Consider the following 14,293-nt stretch of genomic DNA (forward strand, 5'->3'; position numbering starts at 1 on the left):
TTATTAAATGAAACACGTTTACTAGACTGAGAAATTTAATTACTTCCTTCAGAACAACGCTTTTCAGTTGTAATAAAAGCAAATAATTGAGAATTACATCATGTGTCCAATTTAATTGTAGGTATTACACGCCCATTTACACAGGATACCCATTCACAAATTATCATCATCACTTTAGACTAGATCTGCAAAATAAACATCGAATGACCTAAATCTCCTCATGATACATCCATGCTCGCCCAGAATTAAATAACAAGTTTATTATTCTCGTCTTAGTACTATTACCTTGTGAAAGTTTATTAATCCACTTAATAGTAAAAATGATGCCGTATTAGTTAAAGCAAAATTTCATAAACAAATAAGTTAAAACAGGCAACTATTGTCTACATCACAAATTCTCGTAACACACTTATAATAAACTGAGATTCCCAGTAACCGAATTAACTATCTTCTCTTCGCCGAATAATCCTAGAACTGTAACGGAATTGGGAGGAATTTGTGTTCTACCGGCATCGTGAACTAAATACGAATGTATGTTGCTAAATTCGGCTTGCTTTTGTAGCTCTTGCAGGTGTATGTGATTTTCACCTTTTAATACCACCTTCTTCTCACTAAAACGCTCTTTTAAACACAACTGTGCAATCTCTCATTATCTTACCCTTCATTAGTCCATTTATCCACAGCCTGCTCCATCGTATGGAATTCAATAAGTGTCCTATAGAGACCTAAAGATGCGTGTGCTACCTAAATAACAAAACTATTAGAAGGGACGTTTCACAAGACGCACAGCCTACCTGAGCCGCTAACTTCCCGACTCCCATATTAAGCGAAGAGTTAACTACAAAAACCATCTTATAGCTGGTTTCCGGGTCAAGCAAACCTTCAGCGGCATCTTCCTCATCACCGCTATCCACAACCTCCCCAGAAGGATTCCTTCTTGGCGATCCATCTGTGCCATCGATTTCGTACAGTTGGGTTTTAAGAAGTGACGTTAAGGGCGGCGTGGACGCTTCGTCGTTTTCGAAATTATCGAAAACATAACTGGCGGCAGCTTCTGCAGAATTATTTCCGGTATAAAAGAGAGCCTTCAATGAATCGGATTATTTTTTATAAACAACAAATTTACATACGTGTTCTGCTGCTATTTTTGCTATTCCCATCTCCATTAGCATTCTCAGTAAGTCCTCATTAGGCTTCCATTCATTTTCTACCGTTTTATCCATTATTATTAAAATAGTTGCAATAGGCTTAATCAATTAATAATTGCAACAAATGCAGTAAGTGGGTTTCATTTAACATAACCTAATTCTTTGTAACTACAACTTGTTTTTCCATTGTCAGTTAGAGATGTGGACGTGACCTTTTCTTCGATACTACTTGGTGGCATTCAGGAATATTAGTAAATAAAACAACATTTTAATAAAATAGGCTGCAATACATTAAAAGTGTATTTAAAATAGAAAATACAACATTCATGGAAATAATTATACAAACATAAAATGATAAATGGTTTTTGTTTAGTTAATGCATAATTGGTACAAAAAAATGTGTACATAACTAGAGAAGAAAGTTCACTTTGAACTCGGGTTGAAAAACTTCACTAATCTTCTGTAGTTATGTACAAATTTTCAAAAATTTGTTCAGTTTCGTCATTATGATTTAAGGGTTGAACATCCTGTATTTCACGTAGACACGTACACCTCTCTCCCTGTTTCTGTTTTTCTGTATCCATCCAATGATTTTACATACCTACTAGCGATGTAATTTTACTTACATTACTTGTATACAACCATGAAATGACAAATTAATTACAAAACAATACATACAATTCTTATGAAATAAAATAAGTTAGTAATAAGCATGAAAATCTCCAAGAAAACGGCATTGAAGAGGAGAGCACCGACTGACAAAAAACACAAAAGGAAAAAGAAGTTGCGAAGAGTCTCAACTTCGTCATCATCAAGTGAATCGTCTAGTTCCAGCTCAACGTCTCGTAGTTCATCAAATTCGTCAACTAGCAGCAGTTCGAGTAGTAGCAGCAGCAGTACTAGCTACAGTTCTTCGTCGGATGACAAAAGAAGAAAGGGCAAAGTGCTAAAAAAGAAATCTTTTAAGAAACCTCAAGTTGCGAAGAGTAAAAAGTTAAAAGCCAAGCAGGAGGTCTCGACAGATGTGCCGTTGCATCTAATGGAGAAATCCAAAGCGATGGCGCCCATGACCAAGGAACAATGGGAGAAGCAACAAAGTGTTGTACGTAAAGTTTACGATGAGAGTACGGGCAGGCATCGGTACATTGTAGCTATAGTTCACAATGAAAGTATAATTACCTTCATTATTTTCAGATTAATTAAAGGTGATGGTGAAGTAATTGAGGAAATTGTCAGCAAAGAAAGACATATAAATATTAATAAGACTGCAACGAAAGGAGATGGGCAACATTTTCAAAGGACTACTTTGTTTACAAAACGTTAATAATCAAATTTCAGTAGCTACTGGTACTATTAAAATATATCCTTTGGCTACATCACCGCTATTGAAGAGTCTTATGATGTTAGGTTGAACCTTTTGCAACACTAAAAATTAAGCAAACCCACCCAATGAGGTCTGCTTTTTGTACCTCCCATTAACTTCATTCATGTGATTGTTGATACAATTGTTAGTAGTATCAAGTACTGAATAAATTTATTGGGAAATGAAAAATAGAACTTAAAAGACTAATTCTAAATGAAATCGAATTAGCAAAATCTATTGCATTATACATTTTTGTGCACTAAGAATACAATTCATAATGTAACTATAATTAGTATAGGTGCTAGGCATTGTATTTTCATTGTCCATTGCCTGTAATGCCTAGGAGGATTTTAATAATTGTATGTTCTTAAAAATTATAATTTTGCTAATGCAAATCCTATGTTTGAGGTGTTTTAATTACATATTACGAAAAGAGATTGAATTGAAAGAAGCAGGAATTGTTATATGCATGACTTATTAAATGAATGATTTGAATACAATGTTTATATTAATATATTATTAGCAAAACATATTTCTTTCACTCCCGCTGTTCCATAGAATGTCGGGTCAAAAAAGTTTGGAAGGAAATCTCCCTTTGCACCTCTTTCAACAAGCGACATTTCAAAATTCAGATGTTTTACTTATTTTGCCCCGATTTTGAATCACATTATCTACATAAAAAGTTGGTTTGGATCGGAAACTAATGATTTTGTCAAAAAAATAAGTAGCCTAGACCATTAGCAAAATTCCTACTCCAAAATTGTGATATTTTTAGATGATTTTGATGATAATTTCTTTTTCAAAAGTTATATGAAAAACCTACAAGTTTTGTTCTATTCTATTTGTACCCCAAATTTTGCCGAGATCAGAATTATTTTACACTTCCATATAGGGGTCACCGTTATATGGAAGAAATTTTAGAAACATTTTTATTCAAGCATAAACAGTTTACCTCAGCAACTCAGTCACACTCACTCAATATCAAGTACAAATTCTGTAACAATCAAAACGTTTATACAACTGAACAAAAATCAGTTGTTTTGCACATAATTATATGGTAGACCAAAGTAAATATAACACACTTTACTCTTAGCAACTTTTACCTATTATAGTACAAATTATATACATAAATATAAATAACTTTGTAATTGTAATTAAAACAATTGAATAAAAAATGTTGTTGAGCCATCTCTCCAGGAAGGGTCATCCACAATTTTCGCCCGACACAATGGACAAGTCTGTTCTCTATCAAACCAAGTACTAACACAACTTTCACAAAATATATGGCGGCATTGTAACAATATTGGAGTGTTGTACTCATCATGGCAAATTGGACAATGATTTCCTGCTGTTTGTATTTGATCTTTACTGGGGAATGATCCGAGGGTCTGAAAAAAAAATTATAAAATATCCATCCAACTAATTTCCTTTTCTCCTCCTATTTATGCCAAAGTGCATTGCAAACAGAACACCAATGAATTTTTAAGATGAAAGCAAAATACGGCTGTCTAAACTAATATTAAGTAAGTTACAAGTCTGTGTAAATAAAACATTACCGACATTAATAGAAAAAAAACAAGAAATCACTTACCACATTTTGTAAAACCTTCAGAACAGCAGTCTTAAAAAGTCGTAACCGGGACATTAAATCAGTACCTTTTGAAACCATATAAGCTGCAGATAAAAAGACTCCTACTATCTTTTCTGCCCCTTGGTACGACTCCAGTAAATAATACAGCCATGGTTGAATTGTTGCCAAACTGCGGTAAAGTTGAGAAACTGCCTCAATTAGTAAGTACACCTTCCCCTAAATATGTAGTAGACTACTGTAAATGGTCCGTACGCGTAAATTTGATACTCACCCTGCGTTGAAAAGGAACAACCCAGACTGGCAACATAGTAACACATATTTTAAATATTATTGTAATTAATTTTAGAATAAAGTCCGTAATACCAGCTGTCCAAAGTAAAGCCCACACAGTCGTAGCTTGTTTGTACTGTGGTATAAAAATGAGATTCAAATAAAGCTTTTCGTCCTCGAAGACATACGCGATGAAAGAAAAGCAGACCACAATATAAAAAAGTGCAACAAACAGTTTTGTAAAACTCCTCCTCGCTTGGGCAGTTGCTTCCCTTTTTACGACGGAATTAGAGTGCACAAATGTAGCAAAAAGTATGGCCAAATCGAATATTCCCTCGCAGTGATCGTATAAACCTTTTGCTAATAAAATTAACAAAAATGGTAAATACTTCTGTAGAAGCTCTAACGATTGCTGTATCTCTCTGACATTGTGTATTGCGTCATTTGACGGAGGATCGCCTGCGTTATTTTCCACATTATTATTAGGAAGGGCGGCGTTTAGTAGGGCGGCAGCTTGATAATTAGAATGGCCTATATCTGGATTTGACACAATAGGACGGTTAGCAACTAAATTCTCTAAGTTAATTACTACACTATCGCCGGGCTGACTTGGATTACTATTGACCGAAGCAGGCTCTGCATTCGTCGGTCTATTTAAAATATTTGACAGCAATATTCCTCTATTTTCAACATGATGTTGAAACTCTCTTATAACATCATTGAGCAGTATTGTACCATCGACTGCACGTCGTGGCATATTTACATTCAATGGATTTTCTGTAGTATGCACTAGAGATGTGTACAGACTTGATGGTACTGATCCAGATGAGCTACTTTGATGAGGATGAGGATTTTGTTCCATGCTATCGGAATAACTGTTAGCCATCCTGTACAAAAAATAGTTGCATCATTATTACCTATGGTACTTAAACACCTTTCATGGTTGTATGCACATATTAACAATTACTTATTAATATACCTACTTTCCCAATGTCATCAAAAAATAGAATGAGACTCAAAACACAACAACCAGAAATGAACACATTTGAATTATATGTAAAAAATATGTTTACAACAAAGGGAACTTTAAATCAATAAAAAAATGTACTTTAATAATTGAGTCAGTGTGTTTTTAAATGTCGTAGAGATAAAACGATAAATAGAAATGAAAAGTAATTAAGTAAGGTTAGAGCAGATACCACAGAGTGTCTAAATTTTGATATTCGGTGTTGCCGTTTTTATACAGAGTGTATCAATCAAAAAGAATAAATTCCATAAACAAATGCAGCCTGTTCAAACAAACATGTCGGATGTTGTTTATAAAAGTTGTAAAAGTCTATTGGGCTTAGATATAATAATTTTCTTTTTTTTTTCTGGAACACTAATTTCCTTTCAGCTTATTTCCACAATTAAGCGAACATTAATTACTCTCGAAAGCGTTTAGATATCCGTGCATTGTAAGTAAGCTCTTTCTGGATCTTTCTAGTACAGGTATACTTTTCGAGAGCCTCCTAGGAGTTTCTCTGTGTGTCCTGATACAAGAAAAATGCGCTTAAGGTATTAGATCTATTAGATCTAGCTTTATCCATTTTCTGGAGCTGCGAGCTTGCAACTGCAGTTTTCAGGATTAGAGGAGGACCTTATGTAAAGCTAATATTTATGTTAAAGAATCTTTACTACATAATTACCAAATAAGTTTTCTAATTAAGATGCGACACATTAGAGCACACCATTAAGGGCGCGCTATCAGTATTGTGTGTTGCCTATCTCACAATAGCTTTCTTATGGGAAACATGCCTAACGTAATTCATACCGTTTTTAAAAACTATACATTTTTTTTGGGAAATGTTTGTTGTTTATTCTTGTTCTTAAATGTATGTAAATTATGAGTGAACAGTTTATATTGCATTAAAACTCATAGTACATTCTCTGAAAGCGTATAAAGTAGACGTTCCGTTGCAATGACAAGTAGAACAGTTTAAAAACACCCTTATATCTCAAGCAAAGACGAATGTATGCGAGTGTTCGCGACCTAACGAAATAGGGATCGCGGATTTGGGATGGCAGCACAAAGCGACGAATATTTCAAAAATACTTCTTAGTCACGGACCTCTTTTAAGAGGTCCGTGTTCTTAGTTCACACCATGGGGTGCAAACGCAGCCTTAAAAATTTAGAATGATTTAACAAATCCATTTAATTTATATCGCGTAATCTTAAAAAACAAATGTTTCCATTATTTCAAGATAGAAAACAGATAAAACTCAGAACTACCATTTCTAGTTAAAAGGTATCCATTTCAAAATACATTCTGCCCAATGTTTTGATACACTGTATAAATGTCAAACTTTGTACGCGCATAATTAACCACTTCCGTTTTGTACACAAAACTGAACGACGTAACAAGAGCCACGTCTTTCTCTGTGTGATCTGTGAGGCTGAGGAGCAATTTTCTTGTCAAAATTTGTCATGTACTAAAAGGAAATATTAAAAAACAAAGTAAAACATGGCTTTAAGAATATTAAAACACGCTGTTTCTAATCAACGTCTTTTAATACCGTAATTCCAACATGGGGATATTGTTTGAATGTTATATAAACCATTTTTTAGGTTACAACATTCACAATGTGCAAAGAAGGCATATTCAGACTGGGAAAATCGAGTAAATGTTCCTTCCAAAGAAAAAGTAACAGATATGCCGTCAATGGACCAACCCGTACCTGGACTACCTACACCCATCTATGCAACGCTTAAAGAGGAACATCAAAAAACGCAAGTGACCCAACTTTCAAATGGAATACGGGTGGCTTCGGAAAATCGATTTGGAGAGTTTTCTACAGTGGGAGGTAACATTTTTGCATATTTTGTAAGAGTATAATTGCATTTTCATTATTATAGTTGTTGTTGATTCGGGGTCAAGGTACGAAGTCGCTTACCCAAGTGGAATCTCGCATTTTCTGGAAAAACTTGCATTTAATGTAGGTTTCTTTTTGTAACATTGGCAGTAAGTAACACTGCCCAGAGTTTTTTGAACTCTTGGTCAGTGCTACTTCTATTTTTAACATCATTATTGGTTCAAGTTTAATTGATTTTATTGTAGTCAACAATTGCCTATCCTGATAAAGATGTTATGATGAATGAATTGGAAAGTCAGGGAGGTATTTGCGACAGCCAAGGATCTAGAGACACTTTTATATACGCAACATCGGCTTACACAAGTGGATTAAACGATGTGGTGAAATTATTAGGTGAAGTGGTTTTACGACCGCAAATTACCAATGAGGAAGTTGAAGCAGCTCGTCAAGCCATCAGTTTTGAATTGGAAATGTTGGGGATGAGGCCCGAACAAGAAACACTCCTATTAGATTTAATACACATGGTAATACCTACATCGTAATGTGGGCTGCTAAAATTATCTTACAGAGTGCTTATCGTGACAACACTTTAGGCTTGCCTAAATTGTGTCCGCCGAACAACTTACAAAAAATAAATCGTGATATGTTATTTAATTACTTAAACAGGCATCATTCGCCTCAACGTATGGTGGTTGCTGGAGTTGGGGTAGAGCATAATAGATTAGTTGAAGCGGTACAGAAGTATTTTGTAGATGTAAAACCCATCTGGGAGACTGAAAAGGACATGCATTCGTACACTTCATCTGTCGATAAAAGTATATCGCAATATACTGGAGGAATTGTGCAGGTAATTTTTTTGCAAATTCACTTGTTCTATAGTTGGTGTTGTGCCTTGAATTTCTGGTCCTGGGCACTTTTCTGTCTTGTTATGGTGTGTGAACGGCGAGCTTGGAGATTCAATGTTGCACCCTAATAATAATAACATCTGTGTTTTAGGAAGAATGTGATATTCCACAGTTTGCATCGGCCGGACTACCAGTTTTATCTCATGTGATGCTAGCGCTAGAGGGATGCTCACATCAAGACAATGATTTTATACCAATGTGCGTTTTGAATATGATGATGGGTGGCGGAGGATCTTTCAGTGCAGGTGGGCCTGGCAAAGGGATGTATACTCGATTGTACACGAATGTTTTAAATCGTTATCATTGGATGTATAGTGCCACAGCGTATAATCATTCATACGTAGACTCAGGGTTGTTTTGTATACACGCAAGTGCTCCTCCTACTCATGTTCGCGAATTAGTAGAAGTTATAGTTAGAGAGATGGTTGCAATGGCTGGCTCGATCTCGGAACAAGAATTGAGGGTGAGTTTTACTACATTTTACTATGGTAGTTTACTATGTGTTTTTAGAGAGCAAAGACACAACTGCAGTCAATGTTGTTAATGAACCTAGAGTCACGACCTGTTGTCTTTGAAGATATAGGAAGACAAGTATTAGCCACCGGGCATCGGAAACGACCAGAATATTTTATAAGCGAGATAGAAAAGGTTAACAAAGATGATATAGTGGCAGTCGCGAAAAGATTGTTAAACTCTCAGCCGTCAGTTGCAGCAAGGGGCGATCTACGAAAGTTGCCATCTCTAGATTATATACAGCAAGGTTTTGTTGACAGTGAAGGTAGAATGCCTGGAAAATTATCATTGTTTAGATAAATCTTTATAATAAAGTATTGTAAATATATCTGTTTCTGGAAATGATTCTCGAAATTGACGCTGAACCTGCAGTATTTTGTTTATAATCATAAGCTCTTCAAATTTCTTGTAAATTAAAATGATTGTTTCTATATTTTGTTAATTTTGTTTTATACAATGTAACTCAGGGCTGCTTCTACAATGGGGGTTTACAGTATAGTTGAATTCCGCAGTTCTAATTTAATAAGCGTGTACCTGAAACCATAAAACATTTTTTTGAACAGTAAAAGTTTATTTAAAAATAGAGGCTGATTAGCAAAAAAATAATGAACATGTGCGGTTTTAAAGGTTTATTCAAAACGATATGATTGTGGCGGGCTCTGTGACGTAATAAGCCCGACCAATCAGCTCCTAGAACCATTCAGATGACATAACGACTTGGCAATATTGCAGGAGAATGGCATTTATAACTTGCGTCATCTGTCACAGGCACTTGTCACTTTCGTGCTAGATGCAGTTAAACATCCCTCTCAAAACGTCAAATGTGACAAACGTCAGACCCTCGCGTAAGGTTGCCAGCTCACTTCTACGTGATTGGTTGTAGGTTTGTGACGTATTTAGTCTGAAGCGTTTCAAATTCGGACTAAAAACACAGCTTTTCAATAATTTTTTTTTGGGTTTATTTTACTCGCAAATAAAAATTGAGGACACACGGGTCTTTTTATTTTTAATGTACTTTGTGGATCAGAAATAAAAAATGAAGGCGGGATGAGCCCATTACTCCTTTATGCAGAATAGGATACTCTTGGATTGGAAAAGCTGCCCTAGCAACATGTATCCCATTGGTTGATGCAATGGTAACCAAGGCATTCTAGATATACAAGCTGTTTCACGCAAACCGTTGGCTAAAAGTATTCAGACTCTCATTGATAATTTAAATCTTAAAATTTGTTACCAACATAGTTTTTCATAATCTTATGGAAAGAAAATATCATGATCGTTTCACTTTCAGTTTTACCAGAATGTAGATAGGAATTTTCTTATTTTAAATAGAACACCCTGTATTTTATCGCATTTTCGAAATCTACATGAAAATCTACGTCGTTTGATACCACATTTTCAAGTTATTCAAATGCTTAATTTTCTTAGGACATGTATTTCGATTTTGTACAAATCAAATCAAAAAACCGACTTTCTATCTTACGGTTTACGAGATCGCTAATGTGAATGAAACACCCTGTATATAGACACTAATACCATTTATTTGTGGGATGGGAGACACAGCGAGGATTGTGAATGGATGACAGACGAGACACAACTTGTGCACTATTTTCTTTCTGTCAGACTGGTGACAGTTCACAGTTGTTTTAATTATTATCAAAACATACGGAAATTCTTTCATCAAACAAAAGAAATTTCGTTTACGGAAACCGTGAAATGGCAGCATCCACATCTTCAGCTGCCTCCTCTTCATCTTCCTCACAACCAGTATGTTCCTGCACTAATTACTTTGTGACAATTAATTATTTCGTATTGCAGACTGTCCAAGAATACAGCATAAGGGTACCGAAATGTTCACAAAAACGTTACCACGTTATGAGATTCAATGCAACTTTAGACGTGGACATATCGAAATGGACCCAAGTAAAGATGGAACGTGAGAATAACATGAAGGAATATAAAGGACTTGAGGAGGAACAGCCAAAGTTTGTATCAGTATTGGGACTCGTTATGTTAATATAGTACGTAAATTTAGATTTGGTGCAGGTTCCGAATTCGGAAGGGAAGCCCGTGAGGAAGCAAGGCGGAAGAAGTTGGGAATTATGCAAAGGAAATATAAGCCGGACGATCAGCCCTGGATATTGAAGTCCTGTAGCAGTACTGTAAAAAAATTTAAAGGTACGAGTTACACGAGATGTGATGATACATCATGAATTGTGATTGTAGGTATACGTGAAGGAGGAGTTTCTGAAAATGCAGCCTATTACGTTTTTACTCACGCTGCTGATGGTGCCATCGAAGCATTTCCTTTACAAGAATGGTGGGTATTGTCGTAGCGTAAAGAATAGAATAATGAGAGAACTTCGAAATACTTTTGGAGAACACTTATTGATGTTGCAATCATGTCATGTTTAAAGTTGTTGATAAAAAACCAGTTTCCCTTTTAACTTCATTGTAGTATTCAATGTTCGTGCACTATATAAATTTGTATCAATAATTGAAGTAATAATAAAATAAAGGCCATATGCTATCTATAGAACTGTCAATTGCACAGCTTGGGGAAAGCGATTTTGTTAACAAAAGAGGGCAAGAGAAATCACTGTAAATTATTTTCAAGTTTCTAGGTTTTCCGCTAGAGGGATTGGGATTGATGGTGAAGAAGATAAATTATTTTTTCCTAAAATTCATAAAAATACATGCATCACAATTTTGTGTAAAATTTGCATCATTTCGATGCAGCATATATTTCGCTAGCCCATAAAATATGAGGGGTGGGGGAAGGGGAAAATCCCTTTAAGGAATTGAATGTAACTTCGGTTTAGATTAACAGATATTAACATAATTGGTCTTATTGAAAAGAGCTCTCTTCCTGTAACCAAGTTTTACATAGATGATAGAGTAGGTATTTTTAATAAACGTGATGAATGATAGAGGGCGCCGTTTGTCATTAACATAAACTGCAGGTTTTCTTGAAAATTTCAAATGGAACGATATAATTTTAATTATTGTATATTATTAAATAAGATGAAAAAGTGGAAGTATCGGTGAAAACCCCATTTTGATATCTGTTTCCTAAGCATGGCGAAAATACGCACATTGACAAATTTAAATTGCAATATTTATATTAATCTAAGTTGCAGTTGTATCAATAAAACAATAAAAATCTGTTACATGCAGAGAATGAAATACAGGGTGTCCATTGTGATATCGGCCCATATCTCATGACACGGTGATGCTACAAAAAATAAAATATAAAATCGTTTCTTGGCTTAACATAGAACAGATTGCACTTAAAATTTTGCATAGGTACTTTTTGTATCGTTCCTACAAAAACTAAATCTTTTGTAGGTGATTTATGCACGTGTACACTGACTTTAGGATCTTTCAAAAATTGCTCACTATTCTACAGGGTGTTTGCAATACTGTAAGACCAGAGACTTGAAATAACACATTTCCATGGTTGATTAAACAAATATTGTTTTTAATTGAAGTGTGAGTATTTCAGATGATTTTAAGGGTAAAATTAGATATATGTTTGTTTCAAGTTTTTGGCTTTGGATCCTAAAGTATGTGTAAGCTTGCTCTAAACGCTTACCAAAAATTTACCTTTGTTGAACAATCAAAGTATGCAAGGTTAGTGTTTCCAAGTGCATTACTACAATTTGGTTATGGAGGTATGGACGTTAAAATAGTTCTGTTCTTTGTGATGTTTTAATGAAAGGATTTGAATTCCATTGATTCTGGTCCCACCCGATCCCCTATCGAAATTATTTATAATTCCTCATGTCTCTCAAGAACACAATGGCAGGATAGTGTACTCACAAAACGAAAAAGTAATGTCCACAAAAAATGTAGCCAACAATGTGTGTTTCTTTATACAGGTCGTTTCATTATTCTATTCTTTACAGTATGATATTGTGTGCGGTATTCACTCTACGCAAAAAATTGCAGGTACAAATTTCAACCCATTCAACGATATAAAGCATTATCGGCGGAAGAAGCGGAGCAAGAATTTAGTAAACGAAACAAGCACTTGAATTTCTTTACTCTCATGTTGCGAAAACGTCTTAAGGGCGACGAAGAAGCCGAATTAGATGAAGGAGAGGAGACAAAGAAGAATTCTGGCAAGAAAACTAAGGAATTAAAAATATCAGATATGGACGAGTGGATGGACAGCTCTGAGGACGAATCGTCTGAAGGGGAAGGTGAAAAAGACGAGGAGGAAAAAGAAGAAAAGAAGAAAAAGGCTAAAAAAGGTAAACAGTCAGATTAATTTTGTTAATGCTCGAGTGATTGTTTAGCTGCCGATGACAAAAAGAAGAAGAAAAGGGATACCGATTTGGAAGCAGTTGAGGAGTCGGATGATGGCGATGGTGAAGGCAGGGAACTGGATTACATTAGCGACAGTAGTGAGAGTGAGCCAGAAACCACCAATATTGCAGGTGTTGCTGAGGAAAAAGCTCTTAGGTTAGTGCCGTGGTTGCTTATGTTATTTACATGATGCGTATTGCAGAAAATTGTTAACATCTGATGAGGAGGATTCAGAAAATGATGAGTTCAAGTCAGACAAAGAGCAAAGTAATGAAGAAGAGGAAAATGAGAAGAAGGAGGAGAAACCTGACGATAATAAAGAGAAGGATAAGAAAAAGAAAAAACCTAAGGGCAAGGATAATAAGAAGGAGGTGAAGAAAGAGAAACCTGGTAAGTGAATAGATTGTTCCATGTGATGTTTTTTGGTTTTATGACACTTTTTATAACTTTCCAGATATAAGCAGTGACTTTAGTTCAGATAGTAGCACAGATGAAGATGTTAAGAAACAAAAAGTGGACAAGAAATCTAAGAAAGATAAAGAAGAAAAAGAACCAAACAGGTAGATAACTGAGGTGTCTTATATTCGTATCTATGAAACATAACCATCATTTCAGCTCAAACAGTTCCAGATCGGGCACTCCAACTGACAGCAAACGTAAAATAATTAATGACGCATTAGTTGGACCTTCCAGTAAGAAAGCTAAGCTAGAACCATCTTTGAGTTCCATTGCCGGATTAGCGTAATATAGTCCACATCGAGCGGGATGTTTTCATCTTTTTACTGTTTTAGTGAGTCCGGCATTACAGAGGATGCAGTGAGGAAGTATTTAATGCGCAAACCTATGACAACAACTGAACTATTGCAAAAGTTTAAATCAAAGAAGACTGGTCTTTCAAGCGATCAACTGGTTAATATTATGACCCAAATACTCAAGAAAATTAACCCCATTAAGCAGACTCTGAAGGGAAAAATGTATTTATCATTGAAGTCTTAGAGTAGTTTTTAAATTACATGTTTTGTTATTACTTAATCTTTAACAATAAAAATGATTTTTATAGTCGAATGGTTTGCAGAGTTTTGATATGATACAATGAGAAAAAGGAAAAGCGGTTGTACTCACTAAAGCATATTTTTCAAATGGATGAGCATGTATAATGTATTTTGAGTGTGTGTAATTATTTTTATTACAAAAGTTTAAAAGACCTTGAGATTTAACCTTGGGAGCTTTACATATATTCTTTTTAATGTCTAGTATTATGTTGAAATCTACTAAGCGAATGCTGGAGCAGTACTCTTCCCTCTTAGCACTCCGTTCCCCTAGTTCCCATCATTACATT

The 14,293-nt window shown here is 35.1% G+C and overlaps 5 protein-coding genes across 6 annotated transcripts; 3 read left to right on the top strand and 2 right to left on the bottom strand.

Annotated features, from left to right (window-relative positions):
* Positions 1-272: 272 nt before the first annotated feature.
* Positions 273-1,334, bottom strand: LOC116167370 (probable peptidyl-tRNA hydrolase 2). The gene is made up of 4 exons (XM_031482722.1): positions 1,131-1,334; positions 795-1,085; positions 659-744; positions 273-611 (listed from the first exon to the last, which is right to left on the bottom strand). Exons 1-4 carry the CDS (start codon positions 1,221-1,223, stop codon positions 410-412), a joined length of 672 nt encoding a protein of 223 aa, XP_031338582.1. The 5' UTR covers positions 1,224-1,334; the 3' UTR covers positions 273-409.
* A 251-nt stretch (positions 1,335-1,585) lies between these two features.
* On the top strand, positions 1,586-3,039 carry LOC116167371 (ADP-ribosylation factor-like protein 6-interacting protein 4). Its single transcript, XM_031482723.1, has 2 exons — positions 1,586-2,288; positions 2,343-3,039. Exons 1-2 carry the CDS (start codon positions 1,861-1,863, stop codon positions 2,470-2,472), a joined length of 558 nt encoding a protein of 185 aa, XP_031338583.1. The 5' UTR covers positions 1,586-1,860; the 3' UTR covers positions 2,473-3,039.
* Positions 3,040-3,508: 469 nt separating this feature from the next.
* On the bottom strand, positions 3,509-5,553 carry LOC116167368 (RING finger and transmembrane domain-containing protein 2). Of its 2 annotated transcripts, none has more exons than XM_031482718.1 (4): positions 5,356-5,553; positions 4,374-5,259; positions 4,103-4,318; positions 3,509-3,899 (listed from the first exon to the last, which is right to left on the bottom strand). In XM_031482718.1, exons 1-4 carry the CDS (start codon positions 5,367-5,369, stop codon positions 3,666-3,668), a joined length of 1,350 nt encoding a protein of 449 aa, XP_031338578.1. In that variant the 5' UTR covers positions 5,370-5,553; the 3' UTR covers positions 3,509-3,665. The 2 variants fall into 2 exon arrangements, with proteins under 2 accessions (XP_031338578.1, XP_031338579.1); XM_031482719.1 differs by having other exon boundaries at positions 4,374-5,235; positions 5,290-5,552.
* Positions 5,554-6,780: 1,227 nt separating this feature from the next.
* LOC116167365 (mitochondrial-processing peptidase subunit alpha) lies at positions 6,781-8,971 on the top strand. The gene is made up of 7 exons (XM_031482716.1): positions 6,781-6,929; positions 6,981-7,216; positions 7,269-7,348; positions 7,471-7,749; positions 7,794-8,072; positions 8,222-8,593; positions 8,641-8,971. The coding sequence occupies exons 1-7, from the start codon at positions 6,877-6,879 to the stop codon at positions 8,941-8,943; spliced, it is 1,602 nt and encodes a 533-aa protein (XP_031338576.1). The 5' UTR covers positions 6,781-6,876; the 3' UTR covers positions 8,944-8,971.
* A 1,266-nt stretch (positions 8,972-10,237) lies between these two features.
* LOC116167366 (general transcription factor IIF subunit 1) lies at positions 10,238-14,022 on the top strand. Its single transcript, XM_031482717.1, has 10 exons — positions 10,238-10,410; positions 10,462-10,628; positions 10,679-10,821; positions 10,870-10,963; positions 12,595-12,899; positions 12,945-13,110; positions 13,157-13,344; positions 13,409-13,514; positions 13,570-13,695; positions 13,746-14,022. Exons 1-10 carry the CDS (start codon positions 10,360-10,362, stop codon positions 13,948-13,950), a joined length of 1,551 nt encoding a protein of 516 aa, XP_031338577.1. The 5' UTR covers positions 10,238-10,359; the 3' UTR covers positions 13,951-14,022.
* Positions 14,023-14,293: the final 271 nt, after the last annotated feature.

The sequence above is a fragment of the Photinus pyralis genome, unplaced genomic scaffold (genome assembly GCF_008802855.1).
Source record: "Photinus pyralis isolate 1611_PpyrPB1 unplaced genomic scaffold, Ppyr1.3 Ppyr1.4_LG3b, whole genome shotgun sequence".
NCBI classification, from domain to species: Eukaryota; Metazoa; Arthropoda; class Insecta; order Coleoptera; family Lampyridae; genus Photinus; species Photinus pyralis.

What these genes read in the sequence shown, in the direction of transcription:
- LOC116167371 (XM_031482723.1), top strand. Translation starts at nt 1,861, where the DNA reads ATGAAAATCTCCAAGAAAACGGCATTGAAGAGGAGAGCACCGACTGAC. An exon ending in GAGAGTACGGGCAGGCATCG is followed by an intron (nt 2,289 to 2,342) that starts GTACATTGTAGC and finishes CATTATTTTCAG; the next exon opens with ATTAATTAAAGGTGATGGTG.
- LOC116167365 (XM_031482716.1), top strand. Translation starts at nt 6,877, where the DNA reads ATGGCTTTAAGAATATTAAAACACGCTGTTTCTAATCAACGTCTTTTA. An exon ending in TGGAAAAACTTGCATTTAAT is followed by an intron (nt 7,349 to 7,470) that starts GTAGGTTTCTTT and finishes ATTTTATTGTAG; the next exon opens with TCAACAATTGCCTATCCTGA. An exon ending in ATACTGGAGGAATTGTGCAG is followed by an intron (nt 8,073 to 8,221) that starts GTAATTTTTTTG and finishes TCTGTGTTTTAG; the next exon opens with GAAGAATGTGATATTCCACA.
- LOC116167370 (XM_031482722.1), bottom strand. Translation starts at nt 1,223, where the DNA reads ATGGATAAAACGGTAGAAAATGAATGGAAGCCTAATGAGGACTTACTG. An exon ending in TCGGGAAGTTAGCGGCTCAG is followed by an intron (nt 745 to 794) that starts GTAGGCTGTGCG and finishes TTTGTTATTTAG; the next exon opens with GTAGCACACGCATCTTTAGG. An exon ending in GATAAATGGACTAATGAAGG is followed by an intron (nt 612 to 658) that starts GTAAGATAATGA and finishes AGAGCGTTTTAG; the next exon opens with TGAGAAGAAGGTGGTATTAA.
- LOC116167366 (XM_031482717.1), top strand. Translation starts at nt 10,360, where the DNA reads ATGGCAGCATCCACATCTTCAGCTGCCTCCTCTTCATCTTCCTCACAA. An exon ending in GCATTTCCTTTACAAGAATG is followed by an intron (nt 10,964 to 12,594) that starts GTGGGTATTGTC and finishes AAAAAATTGCAG; the next exon opens with GTACAAATTTCAACCCATTC. An exon ending in GCTGAGGAAAAAGCTCTTAG is followed by an intron (nt 13,111 to 13,156) that starts GTTAGTGCCGTG and finishes TGCGTATTGCAG; the next exon opens with AAAATTGTTAACATCTGATG.
- LOC116167368 (XM_031482718.1), bottom strand. An exon ending in TTGTTCCTTTTCAACGCAGG is followed by an intron (nt 4,319 to 4,373) that starts GTGAGTATCAAA and finishes CTACATATTTAG; the next exon opens with GGGAAGGTGTACTTACTAAT. An exon ending in TGAAGGTTTTACAAAATGTG is followed by an intron (nt 3,900 to 4,102) that starts GTAAGTGATTTC and finishes TTTTTTTTTCAG; the next exon opens with ACCCTCGGATCATTCCCCAG.